This window comes from Rutilus rutilus, assembly GCF_951802725.1.
Source record: "Rutilus rutilus genome assembly, chromosome: 15".
Lineage (NCBI taxonomy): Eukaryota > Metazoa > Chordata > Actinopteri > Cypriniformes > Leuciscidae > Rutilus > Rutilus rutilus.
In genome coordinates this window covers 5,839,106-5,858,739 of record NC_140220.1, presented here as the reverse complement: position 1 = coordinate 5,858,739, position 19,634 = coordinate 5,839,106, and the positions used below count along the sequence as shown (strand labels likewise).

At 41.2% G+C, this 19,634-nt stretch overlaps 2 protein-coding genes and 1 pseudogene across 3 annotated transcripts; all 3 read right to left on the bottom strand.

Annotated features, from left to right (window-relative positions):
- Window positions 1-5,111: 5,111 nt before the first annotated feature.
- Window positions 5,112-6,130, bottom strand: LOC311305615 (trace amine-associated receptor 4-like; annotated as a pseudogene). The gene has a single exon. The product of its transcript is annotated as a trace amine-associated receptor 4-like (transcript).
- Window positions 6,131-10,905: 4,775 nt separating this feature from the next.
- LOC311304873 (trace amine-associated receptor 4-like) lies at window positions 10,906-11,934 on the bottom strand (the record flags this gene model as incomplete). Its single annotated transcript, XM_084432218.1, has 1 exon — window positions 10,906-11,934. One exon carries the CDS (start codon window positions 11,932-11,934, stop codon window positions 10,906-10,908), a length of 1,029 nt encoding a protein of 342 aa, XP_084288344.1.
- A 4,000-nt stretch (window positions 11,935-15,934) lies between these two features.
- On the bottom strand, window positions 15,935-16,963 carry LOC311305614 (trace amine-associated receptor 4-like; the record flags this gene model as incomplete). The annotated part of the gene is made up of 1 exon (XM_084433419.1): window positions 15,935-16,963. One exon carries the CDS (start codon window positions 16,961-16,963, stop codon window positions 15,935-15,937), a length of 1,029 nt encoding a protein of 342 aa, XP_084289545.1.
- Between the last annotated feature and the right edge of the window lie 2,671 nt (window positions 16,964-19,634).

Below are 19,634 nucleotides of genomic sequence, written 5' to 3'. Positions count from 1 at the left end.
GCGCAAAAATGAGAAAGAGCAAACGTTTACTCACGGACCATCAATCTTGATCCCGCAACACCATTATTAGCGCTGCGAGATCCAGTGAATTATAGAGATGAATGGGCCTATAAAAATGGCAAAGGCCACATCTGATGATAGGTGCTGTAAGCCAGTGTTTGGGTTGCAAGACCATTTTAGTGGGTTGTGGAGTGTGCAGTCAAAGAAACATCAACAACAAAAAACGTAATTCTAAATGTTTTTCTGATGCGAGACTTTTATTTTGAAAGACGTGCGTGAAAGTTGTTGACTCTTCTGTCAGACGCAGGCTGTGTCTGAAATCTCCCCCTATATCCTCATTCACTATTCCCTACGTTACTCCACTAATATAGTTCACTTGAAGGAGGGAATGAAAACAAGTGAGCAAATTCATTTTCAAATTGAGTGCGTCTGAAGGGCTGCCGTTTTTGCATAGTCTGTGCTTGCTGTCTAATAATAATAAGAAACTTAGCAAACTGGCAGATCCAGTAGTGAGATGAAAAGATTTGTTTAGAACTCTAACACGTTAAATATGTATAAACCTCAATTAACAATTTAATAATCAATTAAAAATGAATTTATACCTGTAAGATATTACGTTGTACCCAAATCTGACCAGCGGTTTGGAGAATGGACGGTTTGGAGAATGGATGGATGGATTATTCAGCTGCGGGCACCATCTTCTGGTCAGATGCGGGAATTCATCAGCGCAAGACTCTCAAAGTGTATTTTAGGTATTCTCAGAGAATGTCTAATAGGAAGAGAATTGGCACTCTCTGGTTACTTCCGGTTTCTAAACTGGCTGCAGTAACACGTCTCTGTCCATGCGGGGGCGCTTGCAGGCGCTATACCCATCAAAATCCACTTTTCTCAGGATATAATTTTTTGTCTAGTAATGTGAATATTGTATTCGAAAGGAGATGCAAAGAAATTACACATTGCTGGGTGTTAGATTTTTTAGAGTCACTTATTTGCTTTAAAAAGTCTTTTAAAGTGTCAATGACGTCATACACATCGTACGACCATGCAGAGATACTGCTTTACGGCAATCCTTCAGTCACTTTGGTGCTTTCGCGCTCTGCACTTTCTTTTCTCTGGAGGCATCGACAACACAGCTGACACAGGTAAACACACGTGCTAGAAGAGTTTTTGTTTTGTTTGTTTCTGGTCCCGCTTCGGATGCCACGATGCCATCAAGCGGTATCTCTGGTCGTAATCAGTCCTTCACTGACCAATCAGCGTTCATTAGCAGAATGCTAGCGTGTTATGGGCAACAACAACTCAACCTGTAAGAAATCGAAAGGACATAAGTACTCGTTCGTTCAACTTTCGACCTATAACCCATGTTGAACTTGCAAAACCTACAATCAAATCTGAGATTTCTCAACGGCAATCGGGTGAAAGAGATACATTTAGCCGTCTAGCCCCATAGACTCCCATTCAGTCTGCACTCACCTGCGATCACCTCCAGTGGAATTCTAATGGAACTGCAACCAAGATCGATACAATGGGGCTAATAGGAAGTGCCTAGGCTCTCCGTAGACGGGCTCTGGTATTCTCTAGCCATTGAGCGTTATTGCAGTGCATTGTGGGATTGAATGAGTGCACTCGATAACGTCAACTATGGTTTCGGACACCACTACAAATGGCTGTCCCCTCAAATAGTGCCATGTTTAAGGCTATAGAGGGTGATTTCAGACACAGCTGCAGGTTAAGTAAAGAGTGCATGAGAAAAATGTGTTGTCCTGATTCAGTATCTGCAGTCAGATAAGAGTTTGTCAGGTCAGCATGTCAGTATCATTATTCTAACATTATATTCATAACTTGTAGAGGCATGTTCTGTATAGGGCTGTGACGGTGGCAGTTTTTTTTTACCACCGCGGTGGTAATGGACCATCTACCGGCGGGGTGCGGTGTTTGGGGGGTTGTTTTGAAATAAAAAAACAACAACCTAAAGACTGTAAAGCACTGAAATAAATATCAGTAAATACTGGTAACTTAAATAATATAATAAAGTTGAATCTATTTATAAAAAAAAAAAATTAAAAAAACTTTTGTTTAATATTTCCACACAAAGACATGTGATATAGCCTACCGTTGTGCGCTTTGAGAGGATGTGGGACACGAGCAGGAAAGAGACCATCGATCTCTTTTCTGATATCTTCATGTTTTCTACTTGTTGTAAAAGGTATGAAAAGCGAATTTTATTTTTCTCTCAGTCATTTATGTATTTGCCAAAAGTACATATATCAGATGTTGTCCGTTTTGTTGACAGTTTTCAGGGAGATGTGAAAAGATCAAAATTGGACAAAGGTTACAAATTCTTTTTTGAGCAATTTATTTTTGACTACCAAGGTATGTATTATATTTACGATAGCCAATTTACAATTGATCTTTTTTTTATGGATGAATTTCAAAGCAGTGTAATAAAACAAAATCAGTTTTAACAATGTGTGTATGTGTGTATTTGGACACTTCAGTCTCAAATATTATTGCAGGGACAGTGGTAATTAGGGCCAGATGTTATAGGTCATTAAGAAAGCGTGAGGAACCACATCAGCTGGAGGTAAATACATACTGGATTTAGCTAATGATGAATGGTATATTTTCTGATAACCAGATAAATTCTAATGTATTACTTGTCTCAGTATCAATAGTAACAGCAGCAGTTAGAAAAAAAAAAACACTGTTCCATTCATTAAAATTGCATTACACTTGATGACTAAGCTCACACTTACTATATCTATACCCACAAAATCAATAAATAAATTGAAATGATGTCTGATTGTATGTGTGATATCTAGTTGCTTTTTTTTCTTTTTTTCTTCCATGTTATTTAGTTGTCCAGGAGAGTGCAGCAATCTTACACTAGATTATGGCTCATTTTCATATTACCACCATGAATGAAACTAAGAATTGTACATCTTTACAGTGAATTTAATTTAACTTTGCTGTTTTATCTAAACATGAAAATAATGAAATTAAGGCAAATAAATAATAAAAAATGTCTGTGTGTGGCGTAATTTAACTTCTCCCCAGTTGTTCCATGAAAATCGGGAAGGCACGGCCTGCGGTGTAAGATAATTACGACCGGACTCTCTAACAAGGACTTGTTAGGAAGTGCTTAGAACACAAAAAAGTGCTGCCTTTCCTGACTGTAAACGTCACCCCCTCCTCTCTTCATATAGCCCAAATCCAACACCTTTTCAACATATCGTCGAAAGGAAAGCTGTGGAACGATAAATAGGGTTGTTTCTTTTTCGAGTTGAAACATAAAGGTGCGCAACAAGTCTGACTGCTTTTAGTCTCCGCCATTGATCTCCGACTGCTACTGCTAGCGCTTTCACCGGAAAAGAGTTTACACTACTTCCGGTCTCGGTGGCCATTTTTGTGAAATAGGCCTATTATTCTCTAAAATAAAATCTCCATGTTCTGGTGCTGATGTGGTGGTGACGCGTTCATGTAACCAGACGGTGACGCTGCCAATAATGCATAAAACAGCTGTCACAAAGAACCGGCAAAAGTAATGATTATGAATGTGTCAAATATAGCGAGGAGACATTTGAATTGTTTGTTAATAAACTAGTGTTTTCTGTGTCAGTGTCGGGCTGCAAAGATGAAGTTGACAATGCTGACTCGTCATCTTCGCAGTTACCGCGCCTATAGAGAGAAATGTACACTTTATACGGAATTCATAAGCATATGCTAGTCGGTTTATTTTCGTTTTGAATTGTTTTGTTTAAAAGTAGACAATTCAAGCTTTCTATATGGAATAACTAATGGAATATTGTTAAATTCACTGATAATCGGGTGACCAGATCACAAACCAGAATTCAAAGCCGACAAAGCTTAAATTTATTGGCTCACGCACAACTCTCTCATTCGTCATGAATCCAAACTTTTCCATGGCTGCGATGTAACATTTAATTGCTAACCTATTACTTATTTTGTAAACAAAGCTTTGTGCTTCACTCGTGTCATAATATTAATTTATTATGCACCCAGTCTCAGGTCTTTAATGCACCCAGTCTCAGTCGGATCTCCATTCATGGCAACATAATAGAACAGGTTGAGAAATTCAAATATCTTGGACTCACCCTGGATAACAAGCTCACTTTTGACTATCACATAAAGGACATCCATAAACGCTCCCAACAGCGTCTGCATATTCTACGAAAACTAAGTTCCCTTTACATTGCCCCTCATCTTCTGTTACTACTGTACACAAGTATTATCCAGCCCATTCTGTTATACTGTTCTACCAGTTTTTACACCATGCTGTCAGTCACCAACAAAAACAAACTGAATAAAATCACACACATAGCTTCAAAAATAATACACTCCCCTACACCCAACATCTCGGAACTCAATGACAGAGCAATAGCCCGCCTTGCCCGGACAATAATAATAGACCCAGAGCATCCCCTCAACGTCCACTTCACTCTCTTGCCCTCCGGGCGAAGATACAGGACCTTAACATGGAGAAGGGCTCGTTTCAAAAAGAGCTTTGTACCATCTGCAATTTCAATCCTTAATAGGCTACAAAGTTGAACATTCACCTTTTTGTGTTCTTGTTGTTGCTGTTACATGTGTTTTGTTGTTGCTGTTACATGCCAGTTGCGTGTGCTGTATGATAATCTGTGAGAACAAATTTCCCGTTAAGGGACAATAAATTATCTATCTATCTATCTATCTATCTATCTATCTATCTATCTATCTATCTATCTATCTATCTATCTATCTATCTATCTATCTATCTATCTATCTATCTATCTATCTATCTAATTTAAAACAGTATTCACATACAAAAAAGTTGTTTTGGCGGACCAATCTATTTAAAATTTTTTTAAATAAATTTCCTTGGTTTTCATGACATACTGTATATAATGCACAAAATGTACAACTATGCAAATATTATATATATATATATATATATATATATATATATATATATATAAAATATTAAGATCATTACTTCCAGTAAATTCAGAAAGTTCATAAGAAACATAATATATTTCCAAAATGTACTATAGGATATAAAGGAATTACAGAAAAATCTTTATTGTGATGCCTGAAAAAAGTGTGAGCAGCATTCATTTAAAAGTCAAGGTGTTTGAATACTTGATGCCACCGATATAAGAATTTTAAATGCATTCTGAAAACAAGGGTAGAAAAATCCATAAATCAAAGGATTACAAGTAGAGTTAAAATATGCAAACCAAACCAAAGCATCAAAAAAATCAGCGGGGGTTAAAAGTGTGAAAAAAGGGCTGAGAGCAGCAACAGTAAAAAAAGGCAGCCAGCAGAACAAAAAAACACCCATGACAATGGCCAGAGTTTTTGCTGCTTTTCTCTCTCTGTGCGCAGAGCTTTGGCTCTTCAACCCTCCTGCTGCCGCCACAGTCACTCTTTCTGACATTACCTTTGCATGTTTTCTTGCAACATGGAAGATTTTCATATACAGAGAGCTCATGATTGCCCCGGGAAGAAAGAATGTGAGAATTGGAGCTATAATACTCCACTGTTTGTTAAAAAACAGAACACAACTTCCCACACAGTAAACCTGCAATATTAGCATTTCTAGTCCAACTGCATTTATCCCTGTAAACACAATAGAAAAACTGTAGACAAATGAAAACAGCCATGTAAATGTAGTAAATACAGTTACAGTGTTGTTTGTGACCCTCATTTTGTATCTTAAAGGATCACAAATGGCCCAGTACCTGTCAATAGATATTAAACTGAGATGCAGTATGGAAGAGATACAGAAGGTCAAGTCTAAACTAGAATGCACTTTACACACAAAATCTCCCAGATACCAGCAGCCTTCAACAGATCGCACCATGCTGTACGGCATGACCAAAGAGCCCAGCAGACAATCACTGGCAGCCAGAGAGCGAACGATCAGATGAGTTGGAGACTGTAGATGTTTGAAGTGAGAGATGGAGATGATGATCAGCAGATTCCCAAAAACTGTTGTGAGGATCATCAGCACCATGAAAACATACACTGCCACTTTAACTACAGTAAGACGTTGTACTTTATGACAGGAGTCCAGCCGGAGTGGATAGCAGAGAAACACATTCTCAGAGTCAGTCACATTTGAGATCATCACGTCTACTCCAGATGAGAGGATTTTTTTAATTGTAATAAGGCAAAGGATAAGCAAAATAATATTGTAAATGATAGGTTGGTAAAGTGCAACATCTAAAGAAAGGTTTACATGTATATAGTACATCCCCATCTGGTCTAACTCTATAAATGGAGTATCTCAGTCTTGTTCATATATACTCTCAGAAGTTTGAGTTAACCCCCCTACATCTGTCGATGTAACCCATAGTAACATAAACAACAAAGTCACGGTCAGTACTCTGAACATCACAAAACAAGCAACTAAAGTCACAACAAAACAACAGAAAAAAAATAAAAGCAAATAGTAAGAATAAAAGAAAATTTTTGAGAGATTTAATGTGTTCTCTTATTTGCAGTTGATTTCATCTAAGGCTGTGGCTGTAAGTCCAGGCTGGGCCACAGTAACAGATTTTTTAAATCTTATAAGATTTTCAAAATGTGACAGACCACAAAAATAATAATAAACTTAACCGTGTGGTTCCTCTAGTGTGTGGGGTGCTGTGTTGTGAAAGCACACCACACACTAAGATATTTATTCACAAACAACCAGATTCCTTCCTGTGAACATGGGAATCACGTAAAATCTCTTGCATCAAACATAAACAAACATCGGCTGGCTTTGTTTTTTTGGTGTGTTCCGCACCGTTGGCTCTAGCCAGACGCAAAGTCAGTACACGAGAAAAAGAGCAAAAGTGATGAAAGTAAGCAAAGAAGTAATGACGGCACAGACAGAAGGCTGTTCTAATCTTACGTCATCTTACCTGAGCATTCCACTGCGCAAATATTTTCATAATAATATGAGCAAAGTGGAATAAAGAACGTTATAAGCATGACTGATATTCAAAACGTTAAGCAAGCGTTACTTCGTTTATGGTTTGTATAGTGTTAGTTTTCTTTTTCACTTATTGAATGATGAATATAGTCGAATATATCTGCTTAAAGGTCCTCTATGCGATGTCATGCGTTTTTTAGGCCAAAACATTTTTTGTCACATACAGCAAACCACACCATGGCAAACCTCACCATCCGCTAGCTGCCTGTCCCCTGAACACACTGTAAAAAAAAAAACGTGGTCTCTGTAGACACCCCAAGCTCCACAAATGGCAAGAAAAACAAACTGGGCCAACCTGCACCACGAAACATAACAAACTGTTCCAGCCAATAACCGACCGACAAGAAGGATTTGGGGTGGGATTTGGGGTGGGATTTGGGGTGGGGTTTGAGGGGTTAGTGCGCGGATGAGGAGGAGGGAGGGTCTAGTTAGCCTCCGTTTTGTTTGACAATACTTTAAACGTCAACAAGAAGTGACATCACCCAACATCACTTAGAGCAGTGGTTCCCAAACCTGTCCTGAAGGACCCCCAGCACTGCACATTTTGTATGTTGCCCTTATCTGACACACCTACTTCAGGTCTTGCAGTCTCTACTAATGGCGCTTTTCCACTGCATGGTACGGCTCGGTTCGGCTCGGTACGGTTCGACTCGGCGCGGAACGGTTTGGCTCGCTTCGCTTAACCACTGCGTGGTACGACTCAACTCAGTACGGCACGGTTCGGCTCGATTTAGCTCGGTTGCTTTTCCACTGCAGTTAGTACAGCTTCAAAGTGGGTGGGACTGATCGTTTATAGTTGCCGTCTCTATTACCATGACATCATCATATTAAATGCGAATTTTTCATTCCGTGTTTCCCCATCCACTCCTCGGCAACCAACGAGAGGAACGTCTGCACCTCGTCCACTGACCACGATTCAGCCATTTCTTTTTTTTTGTGGAAGTTTATACTCTTTTTTTTGAAGCAAATACTTTTAAAACAGGTGCTACAGCGTTGGCTGTTGTCTACTGGCTATTTAAATCTAGCGGGTTTAAGTGTCTCGTGTCGTAAATACTATGACGCTGGTAGAGATGATTCTGTCTGACCAATCAGTGATCTGCAGTGTTTTCACGTCACATTTTAGTATCGGTACGGTACGCTTGGAACCTCAACAGAGGTGGTACCATTTAAAGCGAGCCGAAGCGAGCCGTACCGTACCGTACCATGCAGTGGAAATGCGCCATAAGTGAGCCGTACCGAACCGAGCCGTACCATACCATGCAGTGGAAAAGCACCAAAGCGTGCCGTACCGAACCGAGCCGTACCGTACCATGCAGTGGAAAAGCGCCATAATGAGCTGATAATTTTAATCAGGTGTGTTAGATGAGAGAGACATCCAAAATGTGCAGTGCTGGGGGTTCTTCAGGACAGGTTTGGGAACCACTGACTTAGAGCACCTTTAAATAGACAGTTATTTCCTTTACACGAAGACGCAGAATGCGCATGATAGTTGACCAGCACCCACTCCAGAATACGTATATTATATAATTTATATTTTTACAAAGTTTACATAGTTACAAAAAATATGTTATTTATTGAAACATGTGTCCTCTAACCTTAAAGGCATTGGTCGTATAAAAATAAATAAATAAAAGAGTGTGATATAATATACATATTCTAACTTCCAGAACTAGAAAAAAATAACCTCCTCACTCCAAAATGACCTTTGAAAGAATGACTAGTTCTGACATCACAACCATAAAAATGAAAATTTCGCCACATTTTTGGAGTGGGTGCTTGTGAACCGTGATTCCCCATTCCCCATTTGTCTGGCTGAGGACCACACCAGCCCTACTCCACATCCAGAGACCAGCCATCCATTGCCCGACAGCTGCATGGTGGAGTTGCAAGAGCCCACAGCAGACTATGGAGATCGGCCTGGCATGATGGACGAGCCCGAGCCTACAATGAGGACATAAAGTGACATCGCCCCGTAGCCAGATCCACACGGAGAGTCTGACCAGGTGTGTAAGCGCAACACCTCCGTCACAGAGGGAGTGCTTGTGGAGTTCGAGGGCTGTGAGGGAAGCCCTGCCCACAACCCCACCACTTTGGAGTATATGGTTTATGGCCTCTGTAAATTATATGGACGAACTATTGGAGGTGTTTAAGAAGGTAAATTCCCTGTTTCTCCTACCCCCGCTGATTCTGCTCATCCCTGAATTTCCCCGCTGGTTCCGCCAAGCCCTGAATCTCCTGATCCCTGCTGGTTCCGCCCAGTCCCTTGTGGCCTGTGTTCCCTATGATCCTTCCCAGCCTCCTTCTCCTAGCTCCTCTTCCAAGATCAGCCAGTTCCTCAACCCGCCTCTGCTGGTTCCCTTCAGCCCCTCTGCATTTCCAACACCTTTTTGTGAGGAATGGCATCGGAGCTTCAGTCCTCCAGCTCTGTCCACTAGGGAGGTTCCCCTGGCTTCGCTTCCTGCCTACGAGCCCGTCACTCCACCACGGTCTGTCTGCCTTGGCTCCTCCCTCCCTCGGCTCCACCAGAAACCATCGTCCTGACGGCTTCACCAGGCTACTTTGTCCCACCGGCTCCGCCTTGGTCAGACGTCATCCTGCCTGCACCTTTGGCTCCGTCTTCATCTTTCCCCCGGCTCCGCCTTTGTCTTCAGTCCCACTGGCTCCATCTCAGTCCTCAGTCTCCCATGTTCCACCTTAGACGCTCATCGCTGTGGCTCCGCCTCAGTCTCCAGTGCCAGAGATGTCGCGTGGGCTCTTTGGCTTGTCAGCTCCACCTGGTTCTCCATCTCCAGAAGCTCAAGTTTGCTGGTTCCTGGCGCACCTCCTTCCCTGAACAGTTGATTAGTAACGTTTATAAATGACATTCATAGATGTCATGCTGGTTGAAATCGTATTGTCACCACCTTTTGCTAGCGAAGACTCTGCCCACAGCAGTGGCTTAGCAGACGGGCACACAGGGCATGCAAACCTTCCCCCCATTATGCAAAACCAATTTCTACTGAGGGGGAAGATGATCTCTACCGAAGGGGACCCCCAACGGAACGCGATTTCTACTGAGGGGGACCATGGACGAGCCGCAAGTTTGCGATTTCTACTGAGGGAGTCACACGAATTTGCACTGGCCTGCCATGTGACCTGGGAAACGTTTTCCATGCAAATATTTTAGATTATTTAATATTTATTTAATAGTTAGTTATTATGTGTCACATTTTTCTGTTGACTGAACCAGTGATGTGATTTAATCATTCTTCGATTTCGAGTCAATTCATTCTTTTCAATGAATTAGTCAAAACGGTATGAATCCATTCCCATTCGTTTGGACTGCTCTCTCGCTGAATCTTCTGAAGCTATTTCTCAGTCAGCAAAACAAACAAACAGTATTGACAGAACAAACAGCACTTTTTATTATGTGAATATGCACTTGACTGATGTCCTTTTTGACAATTTCATTCCTTTTGCAGTTTTTGGGATTAAAAATCTTTAAAACGTGTCAAGACATACAATAATTTTGCTCTGCTCTACCGTTGCTTTCACATATCTTTTGGTCCGAAGAGTCTCATTCGTGCATAATAGTTAGGCTACATGAGTGTATATTGATTTTTTTAAAAACCTTTTAGAGTTGTTTGTGCCAAAAAACTAAACCCCCCTCTATGCATGAAATCCTGCAGGCGCCCATGGTAATAGCTTGGAAAATTTACTATAACAGACTTCAAAGTGTACTAACTCAATAATCTGTTTAATACGGTCCCAGCCCCTCTTTTTCACCAGATTACTAAAAATATTCATATCACTGCTTCCAATAAATGCAGAAAGTTCATAAGAAACAGAAACATTTTAAAAATGGCTTTAGCATATATGAACTAAAAAGAATTACATAAAAAAAAACTTTATTGTGATGCTTGAAATAAGTGTGAGTGTCATATTCATTCAAAATTCAATGTGTTTGAGTCCTTGATGCCACAAACATAAGTGCATATAAGAACCTTAAATGCATTCTGAAAACAAGGGTAGAAAAAGCCATAAATCAAGGGGTTACAAGTGGAGTTAAAATATGCAAACCAAATTACAACCTCAAAAACATCAGCTGGGGTTAAATAATTGTAAAAAGGGTCGAGAGCAGTAACAGTAAAAAAAGGCAGCCAGCAGAGATAAAAAACACCCATGACAATGGCCAGAGTTTTCGCTGCTTTTCCTTCTCTTTGAGCAGAGCTTTGGCTCTTCAACCCTCCTGCTGTCGTCACAGTCACTCTTTCTGACATTACCTTTGCATGCTTTCTTGCAACATGGAATATTTTCATATAAAGAGAGCTCATGATCGTTCCAGGAAGGAAGAATGTGAGAATTGGACATATAAGACCCCACTGTTTGTTAAAAAACAGAACACAACTTCCCACACAGGAAATCTGCAATATTAGCATCTCTAGTCCAACTGCATTTATCCCTGAAAACACAACATAAAAGCTGTACACAAATGAAAACAGCCATGTAAATGTAGTAAATACAGTCACAGTGTTGTTTGTGACCCTCATTTTGTATCTTAAAGGATCACAAATGGCCCAGTACCTGTCAATAGATATTAAACTGAGATGCAGTATGGAAGAAATACAGAAGGTCATGTCTAAACTAAAATGCACTTTACACACAAAATCTCCCAGATACCAGCAGCCTTCAACAGATCGCACCATGCTGTATGGCATGACCAAAGAGCCCAGCAGACAATCACAAGCTGCCAGAGAGCGAACGATCAGATGAGTTGGAGACTTTAGATGTTTGAAGTGAGAGATGGAGATGATGATTAGCAGATTCCCAAAAACTGTTGTGAGGATCATCAGCACCATGAAAACATACATTGCCACTTTAACTACAGTAAGACGATGCAATTTCGCACAGGAGTCCAGCAGGAGTGGATAGCAGAGAAACACATTCTCAGAGTCAGTTTCATTTGACATCATCACATCTACTCCAGAGGCTGAGATGATTTTCTTTGTAACCATAAAAAAGCAGACATTTATAAACCAACATAAAAACAGAATAATTTAGTAAATTATAGTTTGGTGAAGATCAATATCCAGAGAAAAGTGAACATGCCCATCTAGATTTACTCCCTAAATGGACTCAGAGCAGTTCAGTTGTGTCCATTTATGCTCAGATTCGAGGTAACCCCTGTACACCAGTCCATGTAACCCATAGTTACAAAAACAACATAAACTCAGGAGATTAAAATGATCAAATTAATAATTCAACAACTGTGTGTAGTGATCAATGGATCAATGGCGGAACTAGAGTTTTAAACATGGGGTGTCCAAGGCTATAGAGGGCCAGAGACGATGAAAGAAATGTTTGTAACCCTAACCTAACATTAAAAAAAGTCTTATGATTGCTGGCTAGAAGTGAATTTCTACAATGTGGCAGATGGTGTGGTCTGTGAATCTTTGAGAAGACAACTGGTATCAGTAGGCTATATGTCTGTTCCAATCCATTCAATGACACTGACCCAGCGCTGGGTTGGTGTGTGAGAAGGTTCAAGGTTTAAAGCAGGGGTTGGCTAGTAAGTTTGGCATCAGGCCAAAAAAAAATTGCCACTAGATGGCAGGCCAGAACATAGTCAATAGATAAGTTAAGAAATTAATTGATGAAAAAGGCAACTAGAATTGCCTGTGACAGACTGTTACAGTGTCTTTTGTAACTAGTGAGCTGTTACTCTGTGTTTAATCCTGTAGTAAGACAGTCATTGACAAAAAGCCACATTTGTGTGTCGGTGTCCGGGTTTTACACTGGATAAATTAATAAGCAGTAGTGACACGTAACCTGGCAAGTATCTTCATTCACCAACACAGACCGCCTTGCTAAAACATACATATGTGGGAGATGCGGAATGGATACAAATAACTCAAAATATAACAAATAAAATCCTTTTTCCATATTGTGAATAATAAATGTGTATCAATTTAATTTGCTTGTTACACAATGGAGCCTAACTTAATGTAATAATTATTTGAGGTAGGCTACTTTTATGCTCAGAATTATTCTTTGGCATCTCCTTGGCATCTCCACGCATCTTTTTAAATTGTTTGCGTGCTGGAGGTACGTTACATCGTGTGCAGAGTGATGTTAACATTTAAGCTAGCTGGTGAGAGAAAATGGCACTATCAAAGAGTCTAAAGAGGAAAGTTGACAGCGAAAATAGGGCATACAAAGAAGAAGGGAAAGACAACTATGCATTCATCCTACCTAGTTTTGTGAATGCAAAGCCGGTGTGTCTTTTCTGCAATGAAGCGAACCACAGACTCTTTTGAATGTCTTCCAGAACTTTTCAAATTAAAAGCTCTCAACTCATCTCAAAATAAAACATTGCTGCAAAAACATTCTCATACTTTTATTTTGAAGGCAAAATCACTAAAGATGAAGGGATTGTGAGTAACTGTTGCTGTCATGATTCAGAACCCGCCGCTATCAAAATAATCTGGCTGCAGGCGCGGGCCAGATATTATTGCTGGTTTGGGCAGTTTTGACGACCACTGGTTTAAGGTGTCTTTCTTAGAACCCGAGGGTAATTTTGTTGTGCAGACAGGAGAATCAGCAATCCATAATTTAGACAAATTCATAAGACATCTGGGGTCTCATTTATAAAGCGTGCGTACGCACAAAACGGGGCTGGAAACGTACGTACGCCAGTTCCCACGCAAAGGTTGTGATCTATAAAAAACAAACTTGACGGGAGAATGTGCGCACCTTTAAGCAAACTTCGAGCCGTGCGTACGCACATTCTGGAGACAAAGGGAATTGGCGACACCGATGGTGAGCTGCAGTTAAATGTCTTTTTGGTCACTTTTAGACAGAAAATCTAAAGAAAATTAAACATATACAGAAAGATAATACAAAATATACTTTCACTCACCAAGCCTGCCACTTGAAGCAAATATCCATCCCTTCTTAAATGTCCGCGCCGGCGAGCGCGTTGGGCCGTTTAGTGAAACTGACGCAAATAACAGTTTAAATAAATAAAATATTGATTTAAACTATGTTTTACTTCTGATATAAACATTTAGATTAAATATGCCATTCAAATTAATGGAGTTAAGCACTTAAACATGAAATCATTACTGAGAAGTTACAACATTTTTATATTCAAATTCAGTCAATAGAAATATTTGTTGTGGATGCGGTGTTTTTGAACACTTTTCCTGTGGCGTGCTGTGCTTTAATGTTTAACCACAGAGAGAACTGCTTATCATGATAATACCAGACTGTCTGAGAAAATAGTTTCGTGCAAATAATGCCCAAGGCCTTTCTGTTTCCATTAAAAATATCAATTAAAAATACAATTCGGCCAGTGGAAAAGACAATGAAATGTATTTGACACTATTTGATTTATGTATTCAAAAACAAGGCAAGGATAGGCAACTACATGATTTTTATTAATGTAATGTGTCTTGTACCGTTAAACGTTATCACGTGGATGAATAATCATATGCAAATGATATGCAGATGAGGGTATGCATAGTAAAACTAGGCGTTGTAAGCTCCATATATGGTTATTTCGGGGTGGAGACGCATGTGCGCACAATCTTCCACTGACTGGGATTTATAAAGTGAATTCTGCGCAGGTTCTGGCGTACGAACGGTTTTATAAATCCGAATATTTTTTTGCGTACGCCTTTTTTGGCTTTCGGGCGCACGTACACTTTTAGTAAGGTTCCTACGCACAGTTTTATAAATGAGACCCCAGAACATGCATTAAACCTTATACCATTATAATATAATATCAAAAAGTTAAAAGTATAAAAAACTCCTAAGAAAAAGGTTATGACAATGTACCTCTACATACACACACTTACCCAAACCTCAAAAGCATAAAGTGCCATGCATGACAAAGTTTGTCATATCATACTATTTTTATTTAATAATGTAATCGCAACAGGTACAAAAGTATTGCTGTATTGTTTTGTTCTCCACCTAGAGGCCATGAATTTACAAAAGGGACGGAGCTGGAGTTCAGAATGGGAACAGTCTTTAATAATAGAACTCATCATCATTTGTATTCTCAGTAATATTGACCCAGCAACTGAGTTACACAAAAACTACCTATAGCACCTGGGTAAAAATAATGAAACTAACCCAATAAAAATGACCCAACGGGCTGAGTCCAGCATTTTTTAGAGTGCACAAAATGCTCCATCAATGTTCAATAAAAGATATATATTTTACTGCAATCATATACTGTGCACTCTAAAAAAAGAAGGTTCTTTACAAATAGTTCGTTTTTTTGGAACCATATCATTCTAAAGAAGCTTTTTATGATAATTGGTTCTTTGTGTTGAGATTAGAATTCTTTGAACCCAGCTTTTTTTTTTTTTTTTTTTTTTTTTTTTATGTATCTGTAACTGTTCAAAATCAATTCAAAGCCACTTTGATACGGATTTTCTGGAACTCAACCATCCAACTACACAGACGGCACATTCTCAACAGGTACAGTACAAGATATCCTTCTTTAGATGTCTATAAATTTGAACTTTCAAATTGTTACTGGTTTCTTACCAATAATGTCTTTTTCTCTTTTCAGTTTTTGAACAGATCATGTAAGTGTGGCCAGCTTTAGTTGTTCAGTTGAGGATAAGTATTAATCACCTAGATCCAAATCAGGAAATTTAAATCAAACTGCCAAAATGAGAATGTTTTTCCAAAGGGAGACCATTTAATGTAAATCCATTAAAATGTGAGTTTAGTGTTCAATTTAAACTGTTAAGTTTACTACTACTACTACAAAACCATCAAATGGTCAAAAGGGACCATCAAAATAAAGTGTTACCGAAAATATTTCAAAAAAGTTTTTTGAACATTGATTTTAGCCATGCATGTGTCATGTAAGCCCCTCATCTTCCCCAAGATTACTAAAAATATTCAGATCACTGCTCTTTATTATGATGCCTGAAATGAGTGTCAGTGTCGTATTCATTTAAAAGTCAAGGTGTTTGAATCCTTGATGCCACAGACATAAGTGGATATAAGAATCTTAAACGCATTCTGAAAACAAGGGTAGAAAAATCCATAAATCAAGGGGTTACAAGTGGAGTTAAAATATGCAAACCAAACCAAAACATCAAAAACATCAGCTGGGGTTAAATAATTGAAAAAAGGGTCGAGAGCAGTAACAGTAAAAATAGGCAGCCAGCAGAACAAAAAAACACCCATGACAATGGCCAGAGTTTTCGCTGCTTTTCCTTCTCTTTGAGCAGAGCTCTGGCTCTTCAACCCTCCTGCTGCCGCCACAGGCACTCTTTCTGACATTACCTTTGCATGCTTTCTTGCAACATGGAAGATTTTCATATAAAGAGAGCTCATGATCGTTCCAGGAAGGAAGAATGTGAGAATTGGACATATAATACCCCACTGTTTGTTAAAGAACAACAGACAACTTCCCACACAGGAAATCTGCAATATTAGCACCTCTAGTCCAACTGCATTTATCCCTGTAAACACAACAGAAAAGCTGTACACAAATGAAAACAGCCATGTAAATGTAGTAAATACAGTCACAGTGTTGTTTGTGACCCTCATTTTGTATCTTAAAGGATCACAAATGGCCCAGTACCTGTCAATAGATATTAAACTGAGATGCAGTATGGAAGAGATACAGAAGGTCATGTCCAAACTAGAATGCACTTTACACACAACATTTCCCAGATACCAGCAGCCTTCAACAGATCGCACCATGCTGTACGGCATGACCAAAGAGCCCAGCAGACAATCACTGGCAGCCAGAGAGCGGATGATCAGATGAGTTGGAGACTGTAGATGTTTGAAGTGAGAGATGGAGATGATGATCAGCAGATTCCCAAAAACTGTTGTAAGGATCATCAGCACCATGAAAATATACATTGCAACTTTAACTACAGTAAGACGTTGCACTTTCGCACAGGAATCCAGCAGGAGTGGATAGCAGAGAAACATATTTTCAGTGTCAGTCACATTTGAAGTCATCACATTTGTCCCAAATCCTGAAATGATTTTCTTAGTAATCGTAAAAGGCTGACAATTATAAACAAAAGTATAAAAAGAACAATTTCATGAATTACAGTTTGGCAAAGACCAATATCCAAAGAAAGATATACACATATATAGTACATGCCCTTCCAATTAAACTCCATAAATGGACTCAGAGCTGCTTTGTGTCCATATATACTCTCATATTCAAAGTAACCCTCCTACACCTGTCAATAAAACGTATGGTTACAAAAACATCATGAACTCTGGAGATTATAACAACAACAAAAAATCAACCAACACCACAACAACGCCCTAGCAACCACATAGCAACCGCCGAGAACAATAGTGACCACACTGCCTTTTAAATCCACGCTGAAATAAATTGGTGTAGGATTTACTTTGAAACAATTTTAAATCAGAAATTGCTATTCAATTTCTCAAATAAAGAAACAGTAAGTAACGCATTGAATTAAACATGCAATTTTGAAGTGTAAAGACTGAAACAGTTTTTTCTCGTAAAAACATACTCTAAAAATCTTTGTTTTATTTACAATATTTAAAAAACTCCATCAGACGGCGACCAATACGGACAGTCACCAGATTACAGCACGTCACTTCTCACTCTATGACCCGAGAAATGGAGATTCAACATGTTCAATTAGTGAAAATGTCTCGGGTTACGACTGTAACCCTTGTTCCCCGAGAAGGGAACGAGACACTGCGTCGTCGTCGTGACGACACTTTGGGGAATGCCCCCAGCGTAGCGCATCTGAAGTATGAATGAAATCTGTCCAATCCTGATTGGTGCTGCGTCATGACGTAGTAGATGACGGCATACCCGGAAGATACAAAGGGACGCCGGCACACACACACATTAGCTATTTGCGATGAAGCAAGCGCTCTGCCGTGATAGGGGTGGCGACGAGACGCAGTGTCTCGTTCCCTTCTCGGGGAACAAGGGTTACAGTCGTAACCCGAGACGTTCCCCTTCGAGGGAACTCGCACTGCGTCGTCGTCGTGACGACACTTTGGGGAACGTAATACCCACTATGCCACACCGTAATCACACCTGCCCTAGTATGAAGCTGTAAAAACAGGCACACTTAGGACGCGAGCACTCTGACGCCAGGCGTCACAGGGAGTTGCAGACTGTAAAACCGTATGAAGGTGTGCGGAGTGGCCCACCCAGCCGCTTCGCAAATATCCTGAAGCGAGACTCCAGAAAGGAGGGCTACCGAGGAGGCCATGCTCCTGGTAGAATGAGCCCTCACGGCCATAGGTGAAGGCAGATTGCGCACCTGATAAGCCGTGGCTATAGCCTGGACAATCCAATTACTGATTGTCTGCTTGGATGCAGGCAGCCCTTTCTTGGGTGAACCAAAGCACACCAACAACTGGTCTGACTTCCTCCACTGAGAAGACCTCTCAAGGTACACTCTCAGGGCTCTGACTGGGCAGAGCAGGTGAAGTCTCCCCTCTTCCGCCGTCACGTGAGGTGGAGGATGGAAGGCCTGAAGAACCACTGACCGTGCCACATTAGATGGCACCTTGGGCACATAGCCCGGTCTAGGATGTAAGATGGCCTTAACTCCGCCAGGAGCAAACTCCAGGCAAGTTGGGGTTATAGCCAAGGCCTGGAGATCCCCCACTCTCCTCAGAGAAGTGATAGCTAGGAGAAAGGCCACCTTAAGGGTCAGGTTCTTTGCCTCAGCCGACTCCAGTGGCTCGAAGGGGGCCTCAGCCAACCCTTCAAGTACCACCGCCAGGTCCCAGGTTGGGACTCTGGAGCGAGCCGCAGGCCTCATCCTCCGTGCCCCACGGAGGAAACGTACAACCAGATGGTGCTTCCCCAAAGGCCCATCACCTACAGGCGAGTGGAAAGCCCCAATGGCGGCCACATACACCTTAAGTGTGGACGGGGTAAGACCGGCGGAGAAACGATCTTGGAGGAACTCCAGCACTGAAGCCACTGGGCAGTTAACTGGGTCCACCTCGCGCTCTCTACACCAAGTGGAAAACACATTCCACTTCAGGCTGTACAGTCTCCTGGTAGAAGGAGCCCTGGAGCTGAGTAGGGTCTCGACAACATCTGCTGACAGGCCAGCCTCTAGGTACCGAGCCCCCTCAGGTGGGGCGAGAGGTTCCACAGAGGTTCCACAGCTCTGGCCGGGGGTGAAATATTGTGCCCCCTGCCTGCGACAGCAGATCCCTCCTCAGAGGGACCTGCCACGGGAGGCCGTCCAGCAGTGCTACAATGTCCGAGAACCATACCCGGGTCGGCCAGCGGGGTGCTACTAAAAGTAGACTGATCCCCTCCCGGCGGACCCGCTCCAGGACTCCCGGGAGCAGAGCGATCGGGGGAAATGCGTACAGACGCAGCCTCGGCCACGTCTGCATCATGGTGTCCAGCCCCAACGGAGCTGGATGCCTGAGAGAGAACCACAGTGGACAGTGGGACGTCTCTTGAGACGCAAACAGATCCACTTCCACTGGGCCGAATCTTACGCACATGGCTCCCACCACCTCTGGGTGGAGTCGCCACTCCCCGGGCCTCAGCCCCTGCCTCGACAGGACGTCTGCTCCCTGATTTTGGTCCCCAGGGACGTACATCGCTCTGAGAGACGACAGTTTCCCCTGGGACCACAGAAGGATCTGGTGTGCCAGT